Raw genomic sequence first — 26,561 nt, 5'->3', positions numbered from 1 at the left:
AATAGCTTGAACCTAACACACCAGCAGAGTCTAAAGAAATTAAGAGTGAAAGCTGGCATTCAGGAGATGGTTGGGAACTAAGTTTTCACCACAAAACAGATGGCCACTGATTGTGAGGTCGGTGGCCCTAACCACCAGGCCTGTGGGCTGCCATCCACACGAGAAAAAGGAAACAAAATTAGCAGAGGTTTTAAATCTAGAGATCCCAAAAGGACCAGATTAGGCAGATGTAAATACTGCAGAACTATTAAAGAACAAAAGGCCATAATCTTTTAACAAGAAGGAAGAGGGTGAACAAGGAAGTGATGACCAGATAGGAAAACAGACATAGGTAAAAATCTTAGGGCAGTAAACTGGAATTAGGAGGCAAATACAAAACAGGTTTATGATGAATCCTGTTTTAATCTGAACTGCAAAAAGGTCACCAGGAGATGTATCTATTTATTTATCAATTTTCTAAACTGCTCTTTTCCAAAAGGGTTCACCAAATAAAAACAGAAGGACAACTACTTTACAAAATGGGCAACAATCACCCCAAGAAATATAATACACTCCTTACATCAGCCGGAGCCTAAAGAAACCCATCAAACTCCTTAACACAAAGCCAGAGGAAAGAACTAAGTATTTAGGCATTTCTTTTATATAAACATGAGAGCCAGTTTGGTCTAAGTGGTTAAGGCACTAAGCTAGAAGCCAGGAACCTCTGAGTTCTAGTCCTGCATTAATCATGAAAGCAGGCTGGGTGACTCTGGGCTGCTCACTATCTCTCCCAGCTTAGCTCACCTCACAGGGTTGTTGTTTTGGGGGAAAATAGGAGGTGAAAGGTATGCTCAATATATTCACCACCTTGAGTTCTAAGTAAAAATTATAAAGGTGGGATACAAATAAATTTTTTAAAAATTGCTCTTATCCCATCATTAAAAGTTTAAAGTTGCCTGTGGCTGTTCTAGTTTTAAAGTAGTATTTTCCCTTTTCCCACCAATAGCATTTGGGCAGTGGATACCATCTAGCATGCTTCATTGATAAAGAGATTGCAGTTGGGATGAGCAGCTAGAATCCGGACAGTTCCTATTATCAACTTCAGGCTGCTGTGGACAATACCTCTCCTCCTTTGGTCATGGATTTCTATGGCCATTTTGGCTTGGGCTGCAAGAGAGAAGAAACTGGACACCTGAGGTCCATAGAAGAATCTGGCCATGTAAGGCTGAAGCAGCAATTTTTGAAATGTTTATCAAGTCTTATTGGGGACTCTTTATAGATATGGATTTAATGCTCTTCTGAAAGAGCCTTAGAACCAATTTAAATCAGGAAAGAGAACCAGATTTTGACAGCTATGTTTGCTGGTTCTGTTGTTCATTACCGATTTTCCACTGTTAAGAAAGAGTTTCATACTGCCATACTTTTTACAGTTCTTATTTTTTGTGGGGGAAGGAACTATTGCAGGAGATCATGGAGGAGGAGCATATGGTAAAAAGGGTAAGCATCCATGATACTCTTCTTAATTCCTCCTGTGTACCTGTATCCTGTTAGCTGGGCTATTTCTGAATATAAATTGAGGGTTATTCAATGCACAAGACTGACTGGCTGGCTGCAAGTGCCCAGTGCCCTTCTTTCACCCAGGATGCCTCTTTTTTATCTGTGACTTTTCAGCCATAGACATTAACCATTTTTTCAAAAGGGTAGTAGTCCCATATTCAGAAACAGACATCACCAACTTTTTAAAGTATGCTTTTGAAAATAGGTAGTCCTTGATTGACAACCATTTGTTTAGTAACCAAAGTTACAATGGCACTAAAAAAAGTGACTTACAAATGTTTTTCACATTTACGACTATTGCAGTTTCCCAATGATCATGTGATTAAAATTCAGACACTTGGCAACTGGTTCATATTTATGATGATTGCAATGTCCCAGGCAGTGGTGGGATTCAATTTTTTTTACTACCAGTTCTGGCATGTGGCTTTGTGGGCGTGGCTTGATGGGCGTGGCAGGGGAAGGATACTGCGAAATCCCCATTTCCTCCCGATCAGTTGGGGCTCAGGAGGCAGAGAATAGACGGGGGCCAGTCAGAGGTGGTATTTACTGGTTCTCCGAACTACTCAAAATTTCCTCTACCGGTTCTCCAGAACTGGTCAGAACCTGCTGAATGCCACCTCTGGTCCCAGGGTCATGTGATCACCTTTTATATACTGCTGACAAGCAAAGTCAATGGGGAATCCAGATTCACTTAACAACTATGTTATTAACTTAACAACTGCAGTGATTCACTTAACAGCTGTGGAATGAAAGGTTGTAAAATGTAGCAAAACTGACTTAACAAATGTCTCACTTAGCAACATAAATGTTGGGCTCAATTGTGGTTTTAAGTCGAGAACTACCTGTTCTCCTAAAATCTCTATTCATCAACCTCATTTGTATTCATGCTGTTTGAGAAAGGTCAGATTCAGGTGTGCTGAAACATCTTCTGATTTCCATATTAGGAAGTGGAACAAAATGAGAAATGTTTCACTACTGTATATTCAAGTTTTCATAAAATACTTCAAGCATGCATAGAATATCTGAGTTAAAGTTCACTTTAAGTCTGTTCAAGAATGAAATGTGTTCAGCATTATAGTTGAATAGTAAATCATCCGGTTTTATTTACTCTGCTCAAAAGTGCCTTTGGAGGCAGATTTTGAACCATCTTTTTTTTTTTGGTATATGAATTTTTTTATTTTTCCATTTTCATAGCATGTAATCACATGTATACTATTACATAGCCAATATCGTATTGTATTATTAAATGTTTACATGAATTCATCTTACCAACAACTCCCAAAAACCAATTATTGGCTCTTCTGCTCTCCATACACCATATTTGTACCTTATCCATCACTTTCTTCTCCCTCTCTCCTCCCCCTCCCTACCTCCTTTCTTCCCGCTGTCGTCCTTCTCTTCTCTACTTCCCCTTCCTGTCTCCTTCTCCTCTCTCCCCTTTCCACTCCCCCTTTCTCTCCTCCCCCCCTGCCCTCTCTCCTATCCCTCTCTTCTTCCCTACCTCTCTCCTCTACTAGATTTTGAACCATCTTGAGGGGCTCCACAGTAGCCAGAAGATTTAGAGATACCTATAGAAGGCAACAGAGTCAACCACAGGTGGCTAATCCCTCCCTGCTTGCCAACGATGGGCGATATAGCAGACGAACCTTTTGAGAACTATGTACAATCTCAAAAAAAAAAAAAAAAGGATTTACATATCCAATACTTCTCCATTCTCCTACTTTGTCACATTGGGCTCATACTTCATTTCTTTTTTAAAAAAAAATGTAACTATGTACTTTAGGAATCATTCTGTGGACCATGTCTGTATCCCAAAGCAGTCCTTCACACAGCCAGTAGTTCACGATGCGAATGCTCCCTAGGACAAACCTGCCCTTTCGGCAATGCTCTCTGGTATTCTATTGCCAATGGTGCCATTCATTTATAGTTTGGCTGAATTATAGCTTCTACCCTAGCAGGCAGGTTGCCATCTTTCCAGCTCTAATTTGTGTAATTGGGCTGCTGACCTCAGGATGACTAACAGGTAAAAAAAGACAGACAGACAGACCCCACCCTTAGAGCCAGCAATCCTCCTCGTTTCTTTCTCCATTGTATCCTGCTTTGGTTATCTTTACAAATAACTCAAGGCAGCAGATTTATCCAAATACATTTTCCTCCTCCTATTTTCGGGCACAACCACCCTGCGAGAGGAGTCAGGCTGAGAGGGACGGCCCAAGTCATCACCCAGCTGCCTTTCACAACTAAGTCAGCACACCGTCTCCTGCTTTCAAAGGGGATCTAAGCTATGTGCTTAGAGCTCAAAATATTGTTAGAGACCCCACACACCCACTTCATGGTCTGTTTCTGTTCCTCCCCTCTGGGAGGAGGTTTCAAAGTATTTCTAGCAGGACTTCCAGATTCTGTAACAGCTTTGTTCCCTATGCCATCCATTTGGTAAACTCCCTCATTTATTTATCTTGCCATGTATATGTATAGCCATGTTTCCCTGAAAATGAGACAGGGTCTTTTCTTTTGACCCCCCTGAAATAAGCACTTGACCTTATTTTCGGGGAGGTCTTATTATTTTTGAGGTAAAGGAGGCGGCAAGCATGATCACCTCATGACTGCTGCTGTGTTGCAATACTTTCAGGGAGGGCTTATTTTTTGGGGGAGGGCTTATTTTAGCGCATGCACTCAAAAGTCCGATTGGGCTTATTATCTGGGGAGGTCTTATTTTCAGGGAAACAGGGTACATCCAAAGTAGACTGCGTTGTTTCTCCGTGTCATATAATATATGTGGTTACATGCATAATTTTGTATTTATTTTTTATTTTGTCATGTTTATGTAGTGTATATTAGAGGGGGAGACCCTTTGAGAGCTGTATGCAATGTCACTTCATTTTAATTATGTATGCCGATGAGTGTACATTCAAACTGACAATAAAGTACGGGATTCCTATCCTCAAAATATCAAGGAAATTTAAGAGCAACACCTGGCATCTTTTCAACACCAAAGATTGAATAACACCAAACCTACACAACTCCCCTGAGGCTATGCAGAGTTCTCCAGGAATTTCCCCACCTGGGCGTTTCGTGAAACTAGACTAAAGGGGGAAGGGGAAAAAAAAACCCACAAATCAGCGGCGTCCCTCTGGAGTCAAATCAACCAGACTCTCGACTCTTTCAACTCCTGGGATGGGATTTGTTGTCTCGGACACAGCCAGAAGAACGCAGAAGAAAGAAGAGGCGTGGATGAAACCAGCCCGGTGCGCCAGCTACAAAACCAGGTCTGGAATTGCAGCGCCAAACAGAACCTGGGCAGGGGGGAGGCGGGACGGGCTCGTGGTACGTAAGGCGAGAGCTCGGTTACTCGACACCCGAAGAGTTCTCCGGCGGCCGAGAGCGGGGCAACGGCGGTGATTTATTCGCCTGCAATCTGGTTGCCCAGAGAGGCTGGCCGAGGGCCTGATAAGCACCCTTGAATGGAGCCTGATGTCATGCTAGTGTCAAGCTAGTAGCTTCCCAGAACAGAAAGCCCAGGAGCGTCACTCGAGGAAGGGGGGGGGGAGTAAGAGAGAGAAGAAGCAGACCTTGCTCTGTCTCGCCTCCCACCCGCGTCGTTCCCAGCCTCGCCACGACACGCCCCCGCCCCCTCTCCCGCCAGCTCAACTTTCGGCTCCGGCCGGTGGGAGGAAGGGTCCCGGGAGGCCGGCTGGCCGCACTGCCAACCCCGCCGGCTCCTCAGCTCCCGTCGAGTTGTCTGCCCTACCTTAAAGCAGGTAAGCGTTGGGGCTTGGGTCCTCGCTCCGCTCTTCTGAGGAGGGAGTTCCGTTCGCAGCCCAGCTAAGCCCGTCCCGGGGTCTTCTTGTGCTGACTCAGAAGATAAGTTGAGGCATGGCAGGGGTAAGGGGGGGGTGTTTCTTTCAGAAACAGCAGCGGCGGGGAATGGGGGGAAGGAATGCCTTCAAATACAAAGCAGGCCCCCCCCCCGCTTCCTGTTAGACGGTTCTCCTTCGCTTCTGCTTTGTAGGAACTGGCGCAGTCAGATCCTCTTAACGCGCGCCGGAACTATGGAGCCGCTGGATGATGGTCCCAGGTCTTTTCTAAAAGTAAAACTTAAGGGTGGCGATGGGTGTTGGATGTGTGTGAGCGCACATTAGGCATTGAAGTATAGGGGCATCCGACATTTGGATTATCCGACGTTGTTTCTTTAAATATATATAAAAAAAACCACAGCAAGGAGAAGCTTTTAAAGCTTTAAAACCGATCGGAAACATTCTTTAATGTTTTGTTTGAGGTGTGTGATTGAGGAAAGAGGAAAACAAATAATAGCCCCTCCCAAAAGGTTGTTGAAGTGCACCCAGGGGCTTAATATGGTGGCTGGGAATTTGCAAGGCAAAAGAGGGATTCTTTAATGGTTGGTGTGTTTCTCTCTCCCTTTACACACAAACGCATATACATACAGAGGGGGGCGGGGGTTAGAAATACAGTCTCTCTCTCGCTCTCCCCCCCTCTTTCTTCCACTCACTCAGTCCCTCCCAGCAAAGGGGATTGAAAAATGCAACAACTGTTGAATGTGGAGCAAAAGAACCCAGGGTTCAAATTCTTGCTGAGCCCTCCTCAAACGTTTTGGCTGGCTGGAGCATGACATTGAACAAAATATTTTATCCCTAGGGCATTGGGAAGAAAGGGAAACTACAAGTGTGCCTGATAACTTTTTTTTAAAAAGCCATTTGGTGGTACTTCATGTTGCCATAACATTGTGGGGAGTTGGCTTTTAAGAACCAAGCTACCTTATGGATTCCTTTTTGGTTTCACGTTAGGGGGGGTGGGTCTAGGGATTTGTAGCTTTAGCACAGAACTCTTTGAGTTTGGGCAAGCATTCAGAAGGGTTGTGAGTAAGTCAAAAGAGAACATTTCATTTTTATTTCTTTTCTGCAAACAAACATGGACTAAATTAAACTGGGACTTTGCTTCTTGGCTGGAGAAGATAGAATAATAGGGTTGGAAGAGGGACCTTGGAGGTCTTCTAGTACTTTCCTAGGCTAAATGGGTGAAATTGGAATCTGTGTGAGTGTCTGTTGGCTCCTAGTGCGTGCCTGGACAAGTCCCTGAAGTTTTCAGAAGTGACTTGCCATTACTTCCTTCCCAGGGCTGAGGCAGAGTGACTGGCCCAAGGTCACCCAGCTGATTTTGTGCCTCAAGCAGGACTAGAGCTCACAGCCTCCCAGGGCCTAATCTGTTGCTTTAACCAAACCACACGAAACTGGCTCTCTCGAAGTAATAATTCATAAGCTGCTACAAGCTTTTCCATGACTTTAATCGTTTCCTTATCAAAATACCCTTCAACAGATAACACTGCAGAATTATTCAGTCGCTTTGACATCTGGAGCCTTCAGAGAAGGAATAATATAAGTGTTTCCCAGTGAGGTAACCTCGATATATTTGGTTTACAACTTTTGTTATTTCTGACTTTCAGCCTTTGTGGCTGAGGCTTATAGGAATTGCAGTCAAAGCCATCTGATGAACATCAATTGAGGAATGTAAGTGTGTATGCTCTTGGAATTAGGCCAATATATAATATGGACTGATACCTTCAGTTAGTATTATGGATACTGATTGACCTCTCAAAGCTGGTCTGCAGAATTCAGGCTATCATAAACTGTCAATCACAACATACTCTGGTCTGCATTAGAGCTATGCATTTGCTTTAGAAAAGGGATGTCCAACTTTGACAAGACCTGTGGACTTCAACTCCCAGAGTTCCCTAGCCAGAAGTTCACAAGTCTTAAAGTTGCCAGGGTTGGGCACTCCTGCTCTAGATTTTGCACAACCAGTTTTAAAAATGTTTCACACTGGATGTTATATTTCGTTATGTTTATATCACATACTGAAGCACAAACCTACCAACAACATTTCAGCCTTATATAGCATATGAATTCAGCCACTGAGATTAATTTCTTGTTTATTGTATCAGGCAGACCCAGGATATTGAGTGGAATAGTTCAGTTAATTATAGATAAGGATGGTGAGTGAACATAGCCATTATTTGTTATCTTCAGCTGTGCTTTTTTGAGTTAACTAAGTAGATAGGTTTTCACCAAACTCAGTTTCTGGAAATTTGATACATACAATTTATTAGGAGCAGAATTCTAGATCTCAATACTCTTTGCAGGCAAATATTGGTAGTGCTTTTAGGTAGATGATGTATATATGCATATATCTCTTCATCGTCACCTATCCAATAATGTCTGTATGTTATTTCTGTTCACTGTTGATTTGTTCTATGGGCACCACTTGCTATTCTCACTTTTGCCTGGTATGAGCTACCTGCATAATCAAGCATATTTAAGATCAGGTTGTTGCTCTTTGCTAAGACATCCTTGTGGGTTTGGAACCACGGAGAAAAGAGTCCCTGAAATCTATAAGAGGCCTGGTGGTACAGTGCTAGAATGCAATATTGCAGGCTAACTCTGTCCACAGCCTGGAGATCGATCCTGACAGAGCTCAAGGTTGACTCAGCCCTCCATTCTTCCAAGGTCAGTAAAATAGGGACCCAAATTGTTGGTGGCAATAGGCTAATACCCCAGAGAGTGCTGTATAAAGCACAGTGGGGCAGTATATAAGTCTAAATGCTATTGCTATTTCTATTTTATGCCTTCTTTTCCCCTCCTGCCAGCCAAAAGAAATACTTGCTCACTGCTTCCTCCTTCCTCTGCCATTTCCATCTCTCCTGCCTACTACAGAGATTCATCTGGAAGCAGCCAACCTTCTTCAGACAGAGCCAGTAATTACTTCTAGGTACCTTGGAAATGGTGCCTGTTTCCTGCAGAGGTGTGAATCATAGAAGAAAGGAATTTCTGGGCCTTTGTAGTTTGGGGGCTGTTCTGCAGTTTGCCTGTTTGCCTTGGAAAGGAAAACTACCTATAGAAATAAAGGAACTTTTCCAATTATTTCTGTACTCTCTGAAAGCTATTGGGGAGAAGGGAAATATATTTGTGTGTAAATTGTCCTTTGTGTTGTCTACATGGATACAGTGAGAAGGCAGCTCACAAAAGCATCTGGGATAATGTATCATTTGGTACAAGTGGAGAAATTGAAACAGAAGTGTTTAATAAAAATGTACTGTGCCTCCTGGCCTGCCATGGAAACCAGATGTCAGAACTGCGGCTTCTCATAGGCCCTTGATGCTATTCCCCTAAAGCAATATTTCCATCCGCTCTTTTCTTAAAATGCCACATGTTATTTGCAAAGAGAATCTGGGAAAAGTAGATCCAGGAAAGCTCAGACCTTTAATACATCTGGAGCAACACTGCTTTTTCCAACCAGCAGTGAGTTCTAACAGAGGTGCTTTTTATTTCCCCTGCTAAGTGAAGATGTATGGAGGAGGAAGCCTGCTGCATTCTTACAGTGAAATAAGCATGTTATCCCTTGGTAGCTGAGTTGTTCTAGAGAAAACTAAGATAAATCTCAGGTACCGCAACAAGGATGAGCAAATGTTTTAATCAAGAGCTGCCATGTAGAGAGCCTTCGCCTATGTATTGTAGAATGCAGAGTTTCTATTTTTGTTTTGCACATAGTGATTATTACCAGTCAGGGAATGTAAGCTTGAAAGTGTCCTTTCGTCAAATGACTTACCTGACCAGGTGTGATTCAGTGCCATTGTCCAAAGAACACCTTTAGAAGTATGCGAAGCTTCCTAGTGATGCCTCTAACATATTACATGTTTGTAGTTGCAACTGGAAGTGGTGGCTCAGTGGCTAAGACCCTCAGCTTGTCAATCACAAAGGTTGGCAGTTTGGCCGTTTGAATCCCTAGCATCGCATAATGGAGTGAGCTCCCGTTACTTGTCCCTAGCAGTTCAAAAGCATGTAAAAATGCAAGTAGAAAAATAAGGACCACCTTTGGTGGGAAGATAACAGTGTTCCATGAGCCTTTGGCGTTTAATCATGCCAGCCACATGACCACGGAGATGTCTTTGGACAGCGCTGGCTCTTCGGCTTTCAAACGGAGATGAGCACCGCCCCCTAGAGTCAGAAACGACTAGCACATATGTGCAAGGGGAACCTTTACCTTTACCTTTAATTGCATCTGGGGACTGAAACATGTGAATGAGCTTTGTACAAGAAATGAATTCTAATCGGAGAGAATGATAATATGGATCTTCCCTTCCCCCATTCCTTTTAGAGTCATAGATAGAATAGGGGGAAAAGTCATATCTGTTTTAGTCGTTTGTCAAGTATTAGTTATATTGCTATTTGAATTTTTTTCCTAGGGGAAAATGGAAGCCTTCACCAACTTAGCAATATTCTAAACACAGATCTGTTTCTGCCTATTCAAGATTGGAACTAAAGAAAGGTTAATAGCTAAGCTATCTTACTGATCAGCAATTTGAGGAAGTTTATTGGGGTGGATTTCCAAGGAACTGGCAGTGAAGTAGGTATCAATGTTTACTTAAGGCTTCTGCAACATTAATGCTGAATCAAGCAGTTCGTTGGAGTACATGGGAGCAGGGCAAAAGTGCTTGTTCTAAGAATAGAGGTGACAGTAACTAGCTTGCTCTGAATCCTTATTTGTTTAGTATATTTTTATACAGCCTTTCTGATCTTATCCAGGCATTGAATTGGACAAAATCTGCATTGTATGATTTTTGCAAAAAAGGCTACATCATCTGCTGACAGACCATGCATTGACCCTAGATTTTTCTTGTTATTAGATAGGACAGCTATATCCAGGATATTAAAAAAAAATCCAGTCATTTACTAGATGACAAAAACTTAGGTTTTTGTGTCTCATCACTATCATCTAGTATCTGTGTGGATATATGCAATTCAGACCTGGTAACCCTATACTTGGCTATGTAGAAAAAAAAACCCATACTGTTTGTGTGAATAAATATGTATATGGCAGGGGTGGGCTGCTAGGGGTTTGGGAGAACCTTTAGCTAAGATTCTGTGCAGTTTGGAGAACCCCCAAATCCCACTTCTGGCTGGCCCTGCCCAACCCCTCCCAGGAGTTCCCACGTGGCCCCTTTTGGATGCAGGTAAGTGCAAGGCGTGTGCGGAGGCTCAGGAAAGGCGAAAATGGGCCTACCGGAAGTTCAGGAAGGACCGAGGACCTCTGGAGCCTAGGGAGGCTGTTTTTGCCCTCCCGGAGGGTAGAGGAAAGCCTCTGGAGCCCGGGGAGGGCAAAAAGCCCCCCCCGTGGTTCAGGAGCTGACTAAGCGACAGCCACCCACCAACCAGGCAGAGAACCCCTTGCTAAAAAATTTGAAGTCCACCCCTATGTGTGTGTATACGCACACAGAGTCATGCTCAAGGAAGCTACTATGTTAAAAAGGCAGATACGATGATAGGGAATGAGAATCAAGAAAATTACATGCCCAAGACCTATTGCACTAAGGAGGACAAAATTCCTTCCTTCCACATAATGAACTATCCCAGAATGGGGGAGCTCCACCACAGTTAGAATATGCAGGCCAAGTTGCCAGGCCCTCTTTTCTAAAAACTAAGTTATATCAATGTTGGACTTGCAGTACAGTAGTTCAAATGCCAGAAATACCTACATTTGTGGAGCTGTTAATTTTCAAGCTGGAGCAGGTTAAAACTGGAGAATTGATAGCTTCCAAATAAGCATAATATATTTAGGGCCAGCCTACTAGTGATGCTGCACACCTCACTGGTCAGGTCCGTGTATTTGTTTGGATCATCATTGGCATGCTCTAAGTTGACTTTGATGTTCTGCAGAGTAGAATTAAGCTTCAGAAATAATGCTCTTTAAAGTAAAATGGCACAATATTGTGCTAATAAGGAAACAATGGGTGTTGCAGTCATATCTCAGCAGCCTCTTAAATTAGGGAGCTTAGCTTTTGTTTATATAATTTAAGGTGTTATATGATAAAGCATTTTTAAAAGGAATATTTGATGTTCGGGTGTTTGTTTATTAAATCTTAAACCTGTACAATCTGCAAGCTTCCTAGGGTCTGTAGTTGCTTAAGATATTTTGGTGCTTCCATTGCTAGTGCTGCAGTTGGGCATATTAAAGGGATATTGGAGGATGCTGTAGCTTTAGAGTATAATGCTAAATCACCTCTAAGCCAAAAGTATAATATTCTATAATGGTAAACCTATCTTTGATGTCTAGAAGATGCAACTTGTGCAGTGCTCATTTATATAAGCTTGAAAAAGATCCTGTAAATATTAGAATTAATAGAGTTAAAAAGCTCTTATTAAATTAGATTGCCATTTTTTACTGTATTGAAACACTGCTGGAAAAAAAGTTGGTAACTTTAAAAAAAACTTTTATATAAATCCAAATTGCACAGGATCATCACCATCATCCAAGAGACAATGACTTGGAGTAGTTATTTCATTTTGGTTATTACTTTGTTACTGGTTAAAAGTCTGTTGTCAGAAATGGTAGCCAAATATGCAGAGAGACTAAATAAATAGGAATCAATTGGACAGGAAATTCATTGGCCTGATGCTTTCTTGCTTAACCAAAGCTTATAACTTTCCTGCCTTAATATTATTATTTTTAGCTGTTTGCAAACAGGATTAATATGATTTCAACCCCACAGTTACAGTACAATATTAAACACTAAATTTATAACTGAGATTCTCAAGTTTTCATCCAAAGAACTGATATTCCACATTAAATAGAAATAATAGCTAACAAGTGTATACTAAGAGCTCAGTGAATTCCTGATCTGACGCTTAGCAAAAGGGCCCTTTTAAAGGATCCCTACTAAAGGTTGTTGCATTATATTCTGGCACTCTGGTTCCTTTAAACTAACACCTTTGGTATCAAGATTACCATTGGTAGACTGTGAAAAGCCAGATATGGAGAAGGTTTAAGAGTTATTCTTTAGGTTGTAATGTTCAGCAAATAGGATGATAGTCTGGATGAGTAGGAAACGAGATTCCCCCCCCCCCCCCGGAACTGGATGGCTGCTTTTTAGATCTGAAAAGGCCGAAATCCATAGACATGAAGTGGCTTGTTTACATGCCTATAGAGCACTAATGGCTAACCTTTTTGTTGTCGCCTGCATAATACAATGCACGTGTGACACCCCCTGCGTGCCCCACTCCCATGCTTGCACAAGTGAACACCCCCCCGCTGTCCCACGCATGCACCCTGCCCTCCCGCCCGAAAGCATCCTGCACCAACCTGGAAGCCAAAACGGTTCATGGGGGTGCTGCGTAAGGCCCCAAAATGCAGTGTGCCCTGCCACCCCACGCATGCGTGGCAGAAACCCAAGGACCAGCTAGCTGGCGGGAGACATGCACGCATCTGCGGTGGGGCTGGGCTGGGGCGATGGCTGGCGTGCCCACAGAGAGGGCTCTTTGTGCCAAAGGTTTGCCACCAGGGCTATAGAGGAAACGTCAGTCCTTCTAGACAGAGCTGCCTTCTAAATAGAGAGGAAACCAAAGTCTACAAAGCTCCCAGGTATCAGCCCCTGAAACACACATTAACCCTGATTGGTCCTGGTCTTGCAATAATCAGATTTGGAGACATGTGAGCACACACACCCCTCTGGCCTTTAGAAGTTCATGGATTCCTCTGAGCCTGGGAACTAGGCAGTCCTGAGTGAGAGCCCAGGAAAGGGAGGGCTAGAGGGTGTTATCTCAGAGGAGCACAGCTGATCTGGCAAATGTTTTACATAATGAAATGGAGGGGCAGAGTTCTTATTATAGTTGTTCCCCAAAACAGTTCAGCCACGGTTCTTTATGTGGAGTCTGTGCATTTTCTCTCCTCTCTGCGCCCTGACCCCCCCTAACCCCTGCACTTTTTTGTCTAAAGACAAGATGTAGCGTCAGGCTTCTTTTCTCTCTGCAAACGTCACAAGTCTGTCACTAGCAGTTCTGCCACAACTTAGCAAAAGAAGAGGGAGATGGCACAAATCTTTTCGGTGGCTCTGCAGGAGAAGGAAAGGCCTCTCTCGTGAACTAACTTTGAACCTTTGTTAAATGTTTACATCAACAGCGTTCTTCCCTTGGGCTTTTCCAGTAGCCACCAAAGTCAGCTTATTGGTATACCAGCTAACCTGCTTGACTTTTTTTTAATGGCTGTGCTATCTCTTGCTTCAGGATAGAGTTGGGACAAATGGGTGGAGCTGAGAGTTTATTGGCTAGATGCCCTTCCTGATGCCTATGCAGAGTTTGCAGCAATTTTCTCTTTGCATTCTGATTGAGATTTACTTGTTGACAGGATACCCCATCTACTTCTTGTGTGTTTCTAATATATTGATTTCCCCAGAAACCCGAAAGGAAGAGGGGAACAAAAACCCTCTCTTTCTAATTTAGACAGGCCATCTGCTCAGTGGCTACTGCCATCTTATTCCGAGTCTTTTTAAAGACAGCTGCTTGTAGCTGTTGACATCAGATGATGACTATTTTGTTTCTACATTAAATTTTAGATTAGTTTTATTGGCCAGATTCTTGGTTTTTAGTCTCTTGGGCAGGGGTCCCCAACTTGTGGGCTGCGGCCTATTCACAACTGGGCGTGTGATGGTGGGCTGGTGCACAGGCACCAGTACTCGTAGCCCTACTGGTTCTTGCGGTGAGCCCTGGCGTTCACAGCCCCACTTGCATGAGTAGGGGCACACACGCACCTGCCCCTCGTACAAAACCATCCCCCTTCCCCCCTCCTCCCCCTCCATGCGGGCCACAAATCTGGAAAGGTTGGAAAACACTGTCTTAGGGTATTTTTTTTTTAATTTCTGTGTTTAAGATTTGATATGTACTTTTACAGTTTAGTGTCATAATGCTTCCTTTAGTACAGTCCCTCAGACTGCTCTAAGTTTTTAACTGTGCTGTAAGCCACAAAACACTGTGAGGCAGAAATAAAAAGAACTGCCTTATAGCGAATCAAATCATTGATCTATGTGTTCCCTTGTGGCTTCTGTCTGTATCATGTTTTACCCTTAGTAAACTTAACCTACGTTTATAGATTTAATCTAATTTTGGAGGCTCACTGAGCCATGAATTCATATAGTCTTGGTCAACCACAAGTTAGAAGAGGCAGCTTAGTTTAAATCTGTGTCATGAGAAAATTGCTACTGAAGGGCCATATTAGCTGCAGGTCTTTTTTTTTTTAAAAAAAACCTAGACTTCAAGTTACTTTGGAGTCTATTACTGGATTTTCCGACCTTACAAAACTGTAGGTTCACGTGCCCTTAAATTGATCTGAGTGCTGTTATTAGCTAAATAACATACACAGATTAGGAAATTAATTCTTGATTTGCCTTAGCTTTTAGCCTTCTGTGATCTAGATTTAGGAAACTGCTTAGGAGAAAGTGTTGAGTCATTTCTCTCCCCAATAAATTTGTCTTCCAGATTTTTGGGGTACAACTCCTCTAAGCCTCAACCCGCATGGCCCATGATTTGGGAGGGGGGGGGGGTAAAGTTTCAGTGAGCCATTAAGCTGAATAAGGCTGATGCATAACATTCAAGCACCCAGCTCTGTTGCTTTAATGAACTTGAACATTCTCATAATTAAAAGTTCTAAATTTAGCTGTGCTCTGGAACATGTAGTTTGGCTGGCATGGAAAAGTGCTTTCAAGAAGTAGAGCTGTCTCAAATAAACCTTGATCCTTGACTAACCATCCTGCTGTAAGCATTTCTATCTTTCCCAGTATTTCTCAGGGTACCAATCAACCTGGGGCAGACGCCTTTAAGACCCTAGCAGTGCTCTTAAAGGTACTTGAAGAGGGGAACCAAAGAGGCCTAGCTAACATGGTCATGACTAGAATGGAGTTAGAGAGGCCTCAAGGCTTTGTATGGGCCTTCAAAATTCTGGCTACATAACCCTTCTACAAATTACATTGTATTGTAATGTTTAATATGATACAAGGAGTAAGGTATTAAATAGGGAAAATATTCATTTGGATAGTGTTTATTTTATTCAGGTGTAATAAGCCCTACTTTGTCCTGGTTGTGTCCACTTTGGTGTGTGATTCTTGATAGATGATCTAAAGGCCAAGTAATGACTCTTGGTTGCAAATATATTGGATACGTCTGGAGAAGAAAAATACTAAAAATAATCAGCATTTTCATACAGTCACTATCTTTTCTTTCCCTTTATTTTCTAGTTCTTTCCTGAAGAGCCAAGAATATTTGCCATCATTCCATCATGATGGCTACATCCAGGACACAATTGCCATGTCTTTGGCTTCTTGTGCTTTCCATGACGACATGTTTAGCTCAAGGGACTTCACCACCACCACAACCATCCCCACCGCCTGGATGTGGCAAGGACTTGAACTCCATCTACTACAACCTCTGTGACCTATCTGTCGCCTGGGGTGTTGTCTTAGAAGCCGTGGCCAGCTTTGGTGTTGTCACCAGCTTTGTCCTCACTGTGGTCTTAGTAGCCAGTCTGCCTTTTATCCAAGACTACCGGAAGAAGAGCTTAATAGGGACTCAAGCTTTCTTTCTGTTGGGCACTTTGGGGCTTTTCTGCTTGACCTTTACCTTCATTGTCAAGCAGGAATTCTCAACATGTGCTTCACGACGCTTCCTCTTTGGTGTCCTCTTTGCAATCTGCTTCTCCTGCCTGGCTGCCCATAGCCTCAGTCTCAATTTCTTTGCCCGGCAAAACACTGGACCTCGGGGATGGGTCACCTTTGGCATGGCTTTTGTCCTTGTCTTGGTTGAAGTCATCATCAATGCTGAGTGGCTCATTATTACCGTGGTGAGGAATGATGGTATTGCCAAGGATCCTTGTGAACTGAAGAACGAGGACTTTGTCATGGCACTCATCTACGTAATGTTCTTGCAAGTAGCTACTTTCGTTGCTACTTGGCCTGTCCTGTGCGGCCATTACAAGCACTGGAGAAAGCATGCCATTTTCATTCTCCTCACTACTTCCTTTTCGATGGCCATCTGGATAGTATGGATTGTTATGTATGTGTATGGCAACCGGCAGGACCAGAGATCAACCTGGGATGACCCCACCTTGGCTATTGCTCTTGTCTCCAATGCCTCGGTTTTTGTTTTGTTTTATGTCATTCCTGAGATTTCTCAGATGGTCAAGCCAGGACCAGAGCAGGCCTATGAGGACGATGTCTACCCCACACGGGGGGTTGGTTATGAAACAATCCTCAAGGAGCAGAAATCCCAAAGCATGTTCGTGGAGAACAAAGCTTTCTCAATGGACGAACCTTCTTCAGGTAGGCATTGGTGAGGAGACCGGGGAGAGGGGGTGGGAGTGTAATCAGAGGAACTGCATGCAGGTTTATGTTTGCTAAACATAGCTTAACATGTTTTTATGTAGACATGAAAATGATTATGGGTAGTCCTTGACTTACAACCACAACTGGAGCCAGCATTTCCATTGTTAAGTGAAGCAGTTGTTAAGTGAGTTGTGCCCAATTTTGTGGCCCTTTTAGCCACAGTTGTTAAATGAATCGTACATCTGACTTGCCCCATTAACTCTTGTTTATCGGAACCCAACCAGGAAGGTTGCAAATGGCAATCCTAGGGCTCTGGTACCGTCTTAAATACATGCCACATGCCAAGAAACTGCATTTCCATCGAGTGATTGTAGGGTACTGCAACAGTCATAAGTTTGAGGGGTGGTGGTGCGTCACTTTTTTCGGTCCTGTTGTAACTTCGAACGGTTTCTAAAGAAATGGTTGTAAGTCAAGGACTAACTGTCCTGAAAAAATTATTTGCTGTGCTTCTCCCCTCCCCCCTTTTAAGGACAATGTTGCCTACGGGTGGGTATCATAGTCATCGGTATCTGTGGTCGAGCTGGAGAAGTCCAGAAAAATTGATGCATCGGTGATAGCGAATCAGGTTGATCCAACTTCCTATCTCAGGGTGTGCTGTGATGGTTGCTTTAATTTGTAGATTCCCAGGAGTGCTGGATATCCAGTAATCCGTACAAGAATGGTACTGTCATTTTGGCACACTTTTGGGGCAGGGAGTTTACATAGCATTCATGCCATCTAATTCCTTTCTATGATCTTATAACAGTTCTTTGTCTCCTCTAATTTTGTAGTTGAATTTTTCTAACTCCATTGGACAGTAGCTCAGTAGATGGAACAATATTTTTCATAGCATCAAAATTCAGACAGGCTTGCTAAATCTGAGCTGCTCTATAATTTGGTCTTCTTTACAGGTAGAATAAAATAAAAAAGTTTTACAGCTATATTTTATTGGGAGGAAGTAAATCTAGTGGAGTTTATATCTAAGTTTATACAGTGATAAGTAAATTTATTGTGTGTTTACGAGATTTCTAGGCTCATACCTTCTATTTTGAAATGGCCAGAAACTCTGCCGGCTGAGAAAGATAGGAATGTTGTACTATAAATAAAAACCAAGATATCACATTAGGACTATTTTCAGCTAAGGTAAAATCAATTTAGAATAGCGCATCCAGTAGCTGAGTTCATCTTTTTATTTTATATGATTTGAAGAGAAACCGGCTAAGATCTGATGCAACGCAGGACAGAACCTGTTGATTATGTATCATATACTGTACAAATGGACTCAATATAATAAGCAAGATTTATTTTAGGCACATGCGTCAGTTTGAAATTATGGTTTATTGTCATTGGCTTACTGATTACATCAGCCATATTGCTGGTGCTATAGAGAGAGCTGAACCTCAAAGCATCAATACAACCAACATTGTCTCTTGAGTGCCATAAATCCAGATGGATTTTCTTGTTCAGAGAAAGCCTCCAAGCACCTTGGGCTCATTAAAACTTACTTTGCATATAGTTACCCGCAAACAAGAATTTGTTTTATGGGTGGCTTATGAAACAAAAGTCCCAGTAGCTTTTTGATGGATTTTTCATTGGACCGCATTGATCAGACGATGCTAATAAGCAACAGCAACTCACTGGAAAGAATCATAGATGTGTGTTTATACAGGTGTACTTCTAAGAAAGGATGCCATTAATTTGGGGAACAGCCGTAAGGGTTTCACTTTTTTAAAAAAGTATACACTTCTGTACAAACTTGTGACTCTATTTGTTAGGGTCTATCTTGCTCTCTTTTTCTATTTTTATCTTTCCTTGCTCCTGGAGCTATAAAAGTAGCTGGGCACATAAACCCAGTATGCTAAGATTGTAATATACCTATATAGGTAGTCCTTGACTTACAACTGTAGTTGAGCTCAGAATTACGATCATAAGTCATGGCTGTTTGTGAAGTTGGGGCACCCTGTGATTGCATTCAATTTTACAACCTTTTTAAAGTTGTTAAACAAATGCCATGGTCATTAAGAAAATGCCACAGTTGTTAAACAAATACAGTGGTCATTAAATGAGCCTCTTTTCCCTAATGGGCATTCTTTTTCAGAAACCAGAAGTATACATGGGAAGACAGCAAAAAAATAATAACAATGCCAAAAACAGTGGGAGGCTGCAAACAGTTGCTGAGATTTTGGGCCCAAAATTCCTTTAAATATAATCTTTCTCTTATTTCACATGAAACCCTACAGTCTCAGGGGAAGCTTTTTCTAATGAGGCTGTGGTAGAAAATTGGGTCTAGGACCGGGATGGCAAACCTATGGCATGCGTGCCACAGGTGGCATGCGGAGCCATTTGTCAGGGCATGTGAGGCGTTGCCCTGTCAGCTGCTCAATTCAGCCTTTTTTAAAGCCATTTTTCGCCCTCCCCAGTCTCCAGAGGCTTTATAGGAGCCTGGGGAGGACGAAAAGAGCCCCCCCCCCGAGGCCTTCTGGAGGCTTCAGGAGCTTCCTTGAAGCCTCCGGAGCACAAAAAAATGGCAAACCGGAAGTTTGGGGACGGACTTCCGGTTTGCTCATAGTGTCGGTTTAAGCCCCCGGGAAGCTTCAGGGAACTTCAGGATGCCTCCCTGAAGGCTCCAGATGACAAAAACTGACCCTACGAGCAAACCAGAAGTTGCCTCCGGAGAGCCTCGGGGGGGGGGAGCTGTTTTCTCCCTCCCCAGGCTCCTATAAAGCCTATGGAGCCTGGGGGGGGGGCGAGAAAAGCATGCAAAAAATGGGGGGAAGAGCCTCTCATGCACGCATGCACACTGGGGGAGGTCGCATGTTGCATTATGGGTGCAGCACACCCACGCACAACCCCAATGTGCTCCCCCCACTTATGGCACCCAAGCCAAAAAAAGGTTCGCCAACTCAGCACCCAGCAACTCACCACAGCCAACTTGCCGTGGGACAAGACTTACATTAATATTGAAGAAATGGTGGAAATCATTAAAAAGAGGATGCAGAACGATAGACAAAGTAAAATGTGAATGGCAGAAATTAAAATAATTTCTAAATTATTTTAAGTACTTAAAATTGAATTGCTGAATTGCCCGGCAGCAAGTTGCCCCACAGTGAATTGTCTTGAGATGAAATGACCATGGTGAACTGGCTGCAGTGAATTGACTGTATCAAGTTGTCCCATTCCGAGAAAATCAACATAATTTTATATTTAGATACCAAATTGTCTTATATAAGTTATTGACCAGCATTCTTCTCCAGAGCTTGCCATTCAAACCATGCTATCTAGTTTTGCTCGTGAAAAAGTTTGGAATGGTGTATTTAAATGTTATTGTCCTGTGGTTTCTCTCTTTCTAGCTAAAAAGCCTGTGTCCCCATACAGCGGATACAATGGGCAGCTCCTGACAAGCGTCTATCAACCCACAGAGATGACTTTAATGCACAGCGGGCCTGTAAGTGAATGTGCGGTTGTGCTGGCAGCTGCTTCTCCTCCTCATCTTGCTTGACTGTAGCTTAATTTTTTGGGTAGTAGGCTTAAAACAAATAAACCACGTCTATAAAAGATGTTAGAAGAAGTGGCTCTGCTTCAGTGGTGGGATTCAAGTGATTTAACAACCGGTTCTCTGCCCTAATAATTTCTTCCAACAACCAGTTTGCCAAACTGCTCAGAAAGTTAACAACCGGTTCTCCCAAAGTGGTGCGAACTGGCTGAATCCCACCACTGCTCTGCTTGACCAGAAAAGTGAGGGCTTGTCTGAGATATTAAATCCAAAAATAATGTCAGGTATAAGTTGGAAAGGGCTCATCACAAGCAGGAGTAATTTGAGGGTATAGTCTGTAAATAAAGGTGGATAGGGTCATGGATGTTTCTGCGTAAACATTTTTAAAAAATGTTTAAAATAACAAATCCATTGCTTTCGTTTTTTATCTGATTTTTTGCATAGTTTTTTAATTTCATTTTTAAAGAAAAAAATAATGCAAATAAAATTAAAATGAACAATGTACCATATACAGATTCTTAAGGAAAGAAAAACCTCATATAACAAAATAAACAAACAAAAACTGTGGTTACAACTGTGTAAGGCCTACTTCTCAAACACAGAAGGATATGAGATGGCAAATTCCCTTGATCTCTATTTTCCTAAGTAGGAGAATTTTAGCTCAGCTATTGCTTAAGTCGTGAATATTTGTTCAATTACAGTTATTCTCACCTGAGTTGATGTTCCCTACATTAATTTAGTGCCTCGGGTGTTTTATGAGAGAGCCTGGCCTTCTCCAGCAGTTTTCTGGGCAGCTGTTATTTTCGTTTTGAACTTGTTCAATTAAAGAATCAAGAAGCTTAAGGGTTCAGGAAAGGTTTGAAGCCTTCAGTTGTGGGTCTAAAGCAGTGGTTCTCAACCTGTGGGTCAGGGACCCCTTTGGGGGTCGAACAATCCTTTCACAGGGGTCGTCTAAGACCATTGGAAAACACATATTTTCGATGGTCTTAGGAGCTGAGACACCAATTTTATCGCTGGGGGTCACCACAACATGAGAAACTGTATTAAGGGGTCACGGCATTGGGAAGGTTGAGAACCACTGGTCTAAAGTAAAATGGCAGAAATTATGCTTACTCTTCCTGAATAGTGCCCTTAATTACTTTGTAGCAGTGGTTTACCTTTAAAATGTCTCAGTCTTCCTTGTTCTGTTCAATTTTCTCCTGCACAATTCTAAGCCTACATCACAGTTACCAAAACTAGCAAATGTCAAGGCTAGTTTGATAGACCTTATGAGACTCTAAGCTTGTAACCGTGTTAGGGAATGAGAAAATATAAGTGAGGGGTTCTTTGGTGTTCTCTGAGCTTGGTTGTTTTCTTGCAAATGTTTCATTACTTAAACGAGATAAGCATTGTGTCAACACTGATGTTGTTACCTAGTTTGGGTAATGAAATGTTTGCAAGAAAACAGCCAAGCTCAGAGAGCACCAAAGAGCCCTCATTTCAACCCTGAGCTACAAATATTCTCCTTTATTGAGAATATAAGTCTGTGAAAGCCTTTTTATTGCCTTAAAATATTTTGACTTAATGCTGGTTTGGTTTCTTTTGCAATTATAGTCACATTTCAAAAAAACAAAACAAAACACCAGGATTATACTTTTTACCCCATTTTTACTATTTTTGTGGATTCCAGTTGGATGCCCCTTACGATGTCATCCTCCCTCGTGCTACGGCCAACAGCCAAATGATGGGCAGTGCCAATTCTACCCTGCGTGCCGATGATGCTTATGTTTCACAGAGTAAGCAAGCATCGGCTCAGAAAGATGGAAGGAATGGGCAAGTGAGCGAAATGGTAAGCCTTGGATTATTCTGTTGTAATCTTAGGACTAACTGAATTCTTATCTGACCTTTCTGTTTATATTTGCTGTGGGTAAAATAGACCAGTCTGTCTCTTTCCCGGTTACATTCCTAATGTAAAGGACCTAACCTTTTAATGTCTTGTTTTGCCTTAGGCTTCGTCTCCATATAGCAAGCACAGATGGTAGAAGTTTTGAGCCTTGATCTCCGCACATCCTGTTCCTTGAGGATGCCTTACAAAAGCCTCCACAAAGGAGCATCTAACTGGGGCAAGGCCTCAGATAGACATGGAGAATGGAGATGTTATCCTGGGAACTGAGAAAATTTCCTCTTGGTTGCTGAGGCAATGCATTTCTTTTTCTCATGCATAAACCAAACGTTCTACTTGACATCTGTTACAGTAAATCTGGGTCACTGGGTCAGGATGCCACCTCCTGTTATGTGTTCCGAACAGTGGGCCTTCTATTCTCCTTGGAGCCTTCAGTCAAATTTATAATTCCACCTCTGTTTTGCCAGTATTTTGAGAGTCTCCCTTATTTTCACCCCACCAATGATGGGGCCACATTCAGTGCATTGAATCTTGTTCATTTTGTACAAATATGGCGTTATGAATGCTGAGGAGTTCCAATCTACAGATCACAATTCAGCCTCTTGTTGGGGGAATAGATGCTTCCTGCATCCTCCCATCTCATATCTACTCCCACAAGAGAGAGTTTTTTTGGAAATTAGAAGGGTATCACTCCATTTTTCTTAACGGAGAGAGTGAAACTGGTCAAATGTAGCAAGAACCTCTTTATTGGAAGCCTGCTTTGCTTTCTCCTGATCCTTCTGCCTTTGGACCAAGCCCTGGAATGTGACATTATGGTATTGTTTTTGGAATCCTTATTATATCCTCTTCTGTTAATCCCACCCTGTTATGAAAATTAAGGCTGCATATATATGTGTGTATTTTAAAAAATGATTGATGTTTTACTTTGAATGTCTGTGTTTATGCAGCAGGGAGGATTTACTTTATATTGTGGTGGGATTTTTAAACATTCTTATCTGATGTTGACAACCAGCTTGGTGATTGAACATGTTGGAGGCACTAGTGGAGATGAAAGGAGGAAGCTATATTAAAATGATACTTTCATTTCACGACAACATAAATATAATGGGATTTGCAAGACTGCCATCAGTACTGTTTTGTCAAAAAGGTTCATTGGCGATTGTGCTTTCAATATGGATAAACCCTCCTTAACTTAATCTTCTCTCAATCTGAAGGACTACGGGACTATCATCCCAACCAAAGTGGGAGTGCAAGATAACTGGTGGGCCCAGATTAGGGGGTGGAAATGCAGATGTATGAAGGGAAAGTGAAGGAATTTAATGGCAAGGAGAGGCCAGAGGGCTCCACAAGGCAAGAGATGGGTGGTGCCATGTAACTGCACAAACTATTCCAAGTTTTAAAGGATTGTGTGCTGCTGAAATGGAATTTTGCTACGGAATGGATGCTTTCAGGCTTAAAAACATCTGGGAGTGGCAGTTTCCCTACAGAAACGTAATTGTCTCTTTTTGGCATTACTCATCTTACTTTACCTCGTCCTCACCAGGTGAGGATGAGTCATCTCCATTTAGGATGCTTTACTGTGCTGACTTATCCTTTATCATCCTTTTTGTGCTGCTCCTTGCGGAATTGTTCAGGCTCTGGGTTTACCCTGAAACAATAACTTTCCCCTGTGTGGAGTTGTCTCCCAGCCACCACTGATGAAATGGGTTCTGAGAAGCACAGTCTTATGCCTCAATACATTTATTTGATATGCCTTCAGTCCTTTTCATGGTATCCCACTTTGTCTTCATGCCTTGGTGTGCTAGTTGCTGGCTTATGGCCTCCCTGTCCTTAGGCTGCTGTCGTGTGCCATTTTTCTCTTTGTCTCTTTTCCCCTCTCTTGGGCAGAAAAGGGGTGCTGTTTCTCTCTCATATGCTAGCAGGAGAAGGAAGCTACCTTGATAAAAAGAAGCGCTGCCTGTTTCTTTCAATGCCTTTTCATCCAGTCTTCTGCTGGCCTCCTAGACTGATGTCCTCTGAAGTTTAGCCTGCTTTTGTTGTGTAAGCATTTTGAGCAGGTAAATTCTTTTCCAGACTTTTCCAAACAAGGAGCCTTCAAATGTGCTGGGACAGTGACGGATGTTCTTTGGGCCGTCTTCTGATTGGAAAGGATTTCTCTACTGTCTATAGAAGGACCATACCCTGCCTGCAGAGCCTGTGCTCAGGAAGTGGAAGGACCAAGTTTATACTGACTCAGACCATGGCTAGTCTGGAAGAGGCTTGCATTGAGTCATGATTTCTGCCCGTCTTGCTGAGGATGCTCTTCTGTACCTTGCTAGAGGATGAGTCTGCTTCTAGTTTTTGGCTGAAAGATTCTCTGCTCTGATAATGAGGAATGAAGTAATCTCCCTCTGCTAATGCAAGCTAATTGCATTTTGCTAATGCAAAATGGCAGAAGACTAAGGAGGAATGTCCCAGAATGCTGTTTCATCCACGCTACTCTTTAAGCTGAGATTGGGGAAGTGGTTCTTATCAGATATGCCTTTTTTAAAATTCAGAATTGTCTGACAAATTAAATATCTTTTTTTCCCTAAAAGTGGCTTCTGACTTCTTGTTTTGTCATATTCTTTTGTGGGTTTGAGAGTAAAGGAAGAAGAGTTGACAAAGAGAAGGGCAAAAATTACAAATATTTCTCTTCTGTGCATTTCCTAACTGATGGATTCAGCTGATTAATAGGAAGGATTTGGACTTCCCAGAAGTTTGAACTTGATTATTCTATGATTTGAAAACTCAGATCGTTTTATTGACAAGGGATTTATTTTCTGGACAACGTATGGAACGTAACATTCTGTTCCAGTCTGGGCAGTGTTCTTGTTTTGCTCTTGTTCTTTTCTTTTTAACTTTTTTTAAAGGTTGCCTTAAAAGACAAGTAATCTGCCTAAGTATTTATACTAATAATATTAACTGTAATACATTTTGGAGCAATAAACATTCACTCCAACATGCTCTCTTTTTTCCCACCATGCAGAAATATTGTTTCTTGTGGCCATGATTTCCCCTCAGCATTATTGGATGAGAATCCCCTCATCTTTATACCAGATATCCCAAAGGTACTTTTCAAAAGGCAACTGGACTTTTTGGGGGGTTTTTTCCCCTTGAAAATGTTTCACTTTTCACCCAAGAATCAGATCTAAAGAATGAAATGTTTTCAAGGGGAAAAAAAACCCAAGAAAGTCCAGTTGCCTTTTGATGAGCACGTTTGGGACAACTATGACCTGGAGAATTGAGAATCTCCATAGACGCTTTGTACCAGATGTTATGGAATTCTAGAAATAAAATAGCAAGACCCTATTTTCTGTGTGCTGATAGCATTTCAACCTATCTACAAGCAGGAGAATCTTTCATTATGTAGGAGTCCAGTGATCAAGAGCTGGCTACCTGTTTCTTGCTAAAACTGAAGATGTGTTACCTGTCTTTACGATTGTTGTTATCTTCAAAATACAAGCAGCTTATTTTAAATGCCAGCTACTAAAGAATAACCAAGAGGTTACACCGTCTAGTTGGGCATTGTGTGGCAAGAATACTGGATTAGATAGCCCATTGGTCTGATTCAGCAGCCTCTTCTAGGCACCTTCTGGTTTTGTCACTCTTTCTTATGGAAGTACAATGTACTTTGACATTGTACTTTGTGGTGGTTGACGTTGGGGTGTATTCCAGCCTCATCCTTAGGCTGCTACTCAGGTAGCTGCGTTAATTAGTCTTGCAATTCTCTGAATTTCTAGCCAATAAAAATTTACCGATAGCTTGTTTTTTGCTCTTCTACCCACTTGGAGGTGGGGTGCCAGTGTAGAGATAGTGAATGAATAAAGATATTTATGAATAAAGATATTTTCTGAATAAAGATATTTTTTTCCTTTTTAGTGGAGTCCTTACTGCTCTCTGAGCTTGGCTGTTTTCTTGCAAACATTTCATTATCAAACTAGGTCACATCAGTGCATTCTTTTCTCCCTCCCTCCCTCCCTCCCTCCCTCCCTCCCTCTCTCTCTCTCTCTCCATACACACACACACACACACACACACACACACACACACACACACAAACGTACGTTTCAGGTCAGATTGGGCCAGTGTATGATGGTTCTAATTAAAAGGAAAAGAAACTCTGCATTATATCATTAGCTTATAGCCTGACCATGGACGTCACAGTTTTAGGAGTAGCAGTAGACCCTCTTTCTCAAATAATTGTAGTTGCCCTTTGGAATGGTGAGCAAAATTTGTGAATATATGATGTATGTCAACATCCTCCAAGAAATATTTCTGCATATTCCACTTTTATAGGAATAGTGTCAGTAGTGTTGAACAGTATCCACAGAGCCAGTGTTCTAACTACAGCTATATTGTGTTCTGTCAAAAATGATGATTTAGTTTTAAAAAAAATAACAGCAGTCCATCTAGCATTGTGAGCTCTTTTTTAAAAA

General features: G+C 42.1%; 2 protein-coding genes across 9 annotated transcripts in view; one reads left to right on the top strand and one right to left on the bottom strand.

Moving 5' to 3' along the window:
• Positions 1–5,420, bottom strand: part of LOC309384894 (retinal rod rhodopsin-sensitive cGMP 3',5'-cyclic phosphodiesterase subunit gamma) — a 60,928-nt gene extending 55,508 nt beyond the window's left edge. The window contains exon 1 of one of the 3 annotated variants that reach the window (XM_081938747.1): positions 5,285–5,420. The gene's annotated coding sequence lies outside the window, so the exon portion shown is untranslated. The remainder of the gene's footprint in view (positions 1–5,284) is intronic. The other 2 variants (XM_081938746.1, XM_081938748.1) reach the window with 2 other exon arrangements.
• Positions 4,596–24,679, top strand: GPRC5C (G protein-coupled receptor class C group 5 member C). Of its 6 annotated transcripts, none has more exons than XM_081938733.1 (5): positions 4,596–4,802; positions 15,608–16,687; positions 20,080–20,174; positions 21,892–22,050; positions 22,211–24,679. In XM_081938733.1, the coding sequence occupies exons 2-5, from the start codon at positions 15,649–15,651 to the stop codon at positions 22,241–22,243; spliced, it is 1,326 nt and encodes a 441-aa protein (XP_081794859.1). In that variant the 5' UTR covers positions 4,596–4,802; positions 15,608–15,648; the 3' UTR covers positions 22,244–24,679. The 6 variants fall into 6 exon arrangements, with proteins under 6 accessions (XP_081794859.1, XP_081794858.1, XP_081794862.1 ...); XM_081938732.1 differs by lacking the exon at positions 4,596–4,802 and adding an exon at positions 4,839–5,294; XM_081938736.1 differs by lacking the exon at positions 4,596–4,802 and adding an exon at positions 5,325–5,418.
• Positions 24,680–26,561: the final 1,882 nt, after the last annotated feature.

Source organism: Natrix helvetica (assembly GCF_964273705.1).
Source record: "Natrix helvetica genome assembly, chromosome: 1".
NCBI lineage: Eukaryota > Metazoa > Chordata > Lepidosauria > Squamata > Natricidae > Natrix > Natrix helvetica.
The sequence above is the reverse complement of the archived record's forward strand: the minus strand, read 5'-3'. Positions and strand labels throughout refer to the sequence as shown.

Coding starts and splice junctions, on each gene's coding strand:
- GPRC5C (XM_081938731.1), top strand. CDS start 5,586: ATGGAGCCGCTGGATGATGGTCCCAGGTCTTTTCTAAAAGTAAAACTT. Junction 16,688..20,079: donor AATGGACGAACCTTCTTCAG/GTAGGCATTGGT, acceptor CTCTCTTTCTAG/CTAAAAAGCCTGTGTCCCCA. Junction 20,175..21,891: donor CTTTAATGCACAGCGGGCCT/GTAAGTGAATGT, acceptor TGTGGATTCCAG/TTGGATGCCCCTTACGATGT.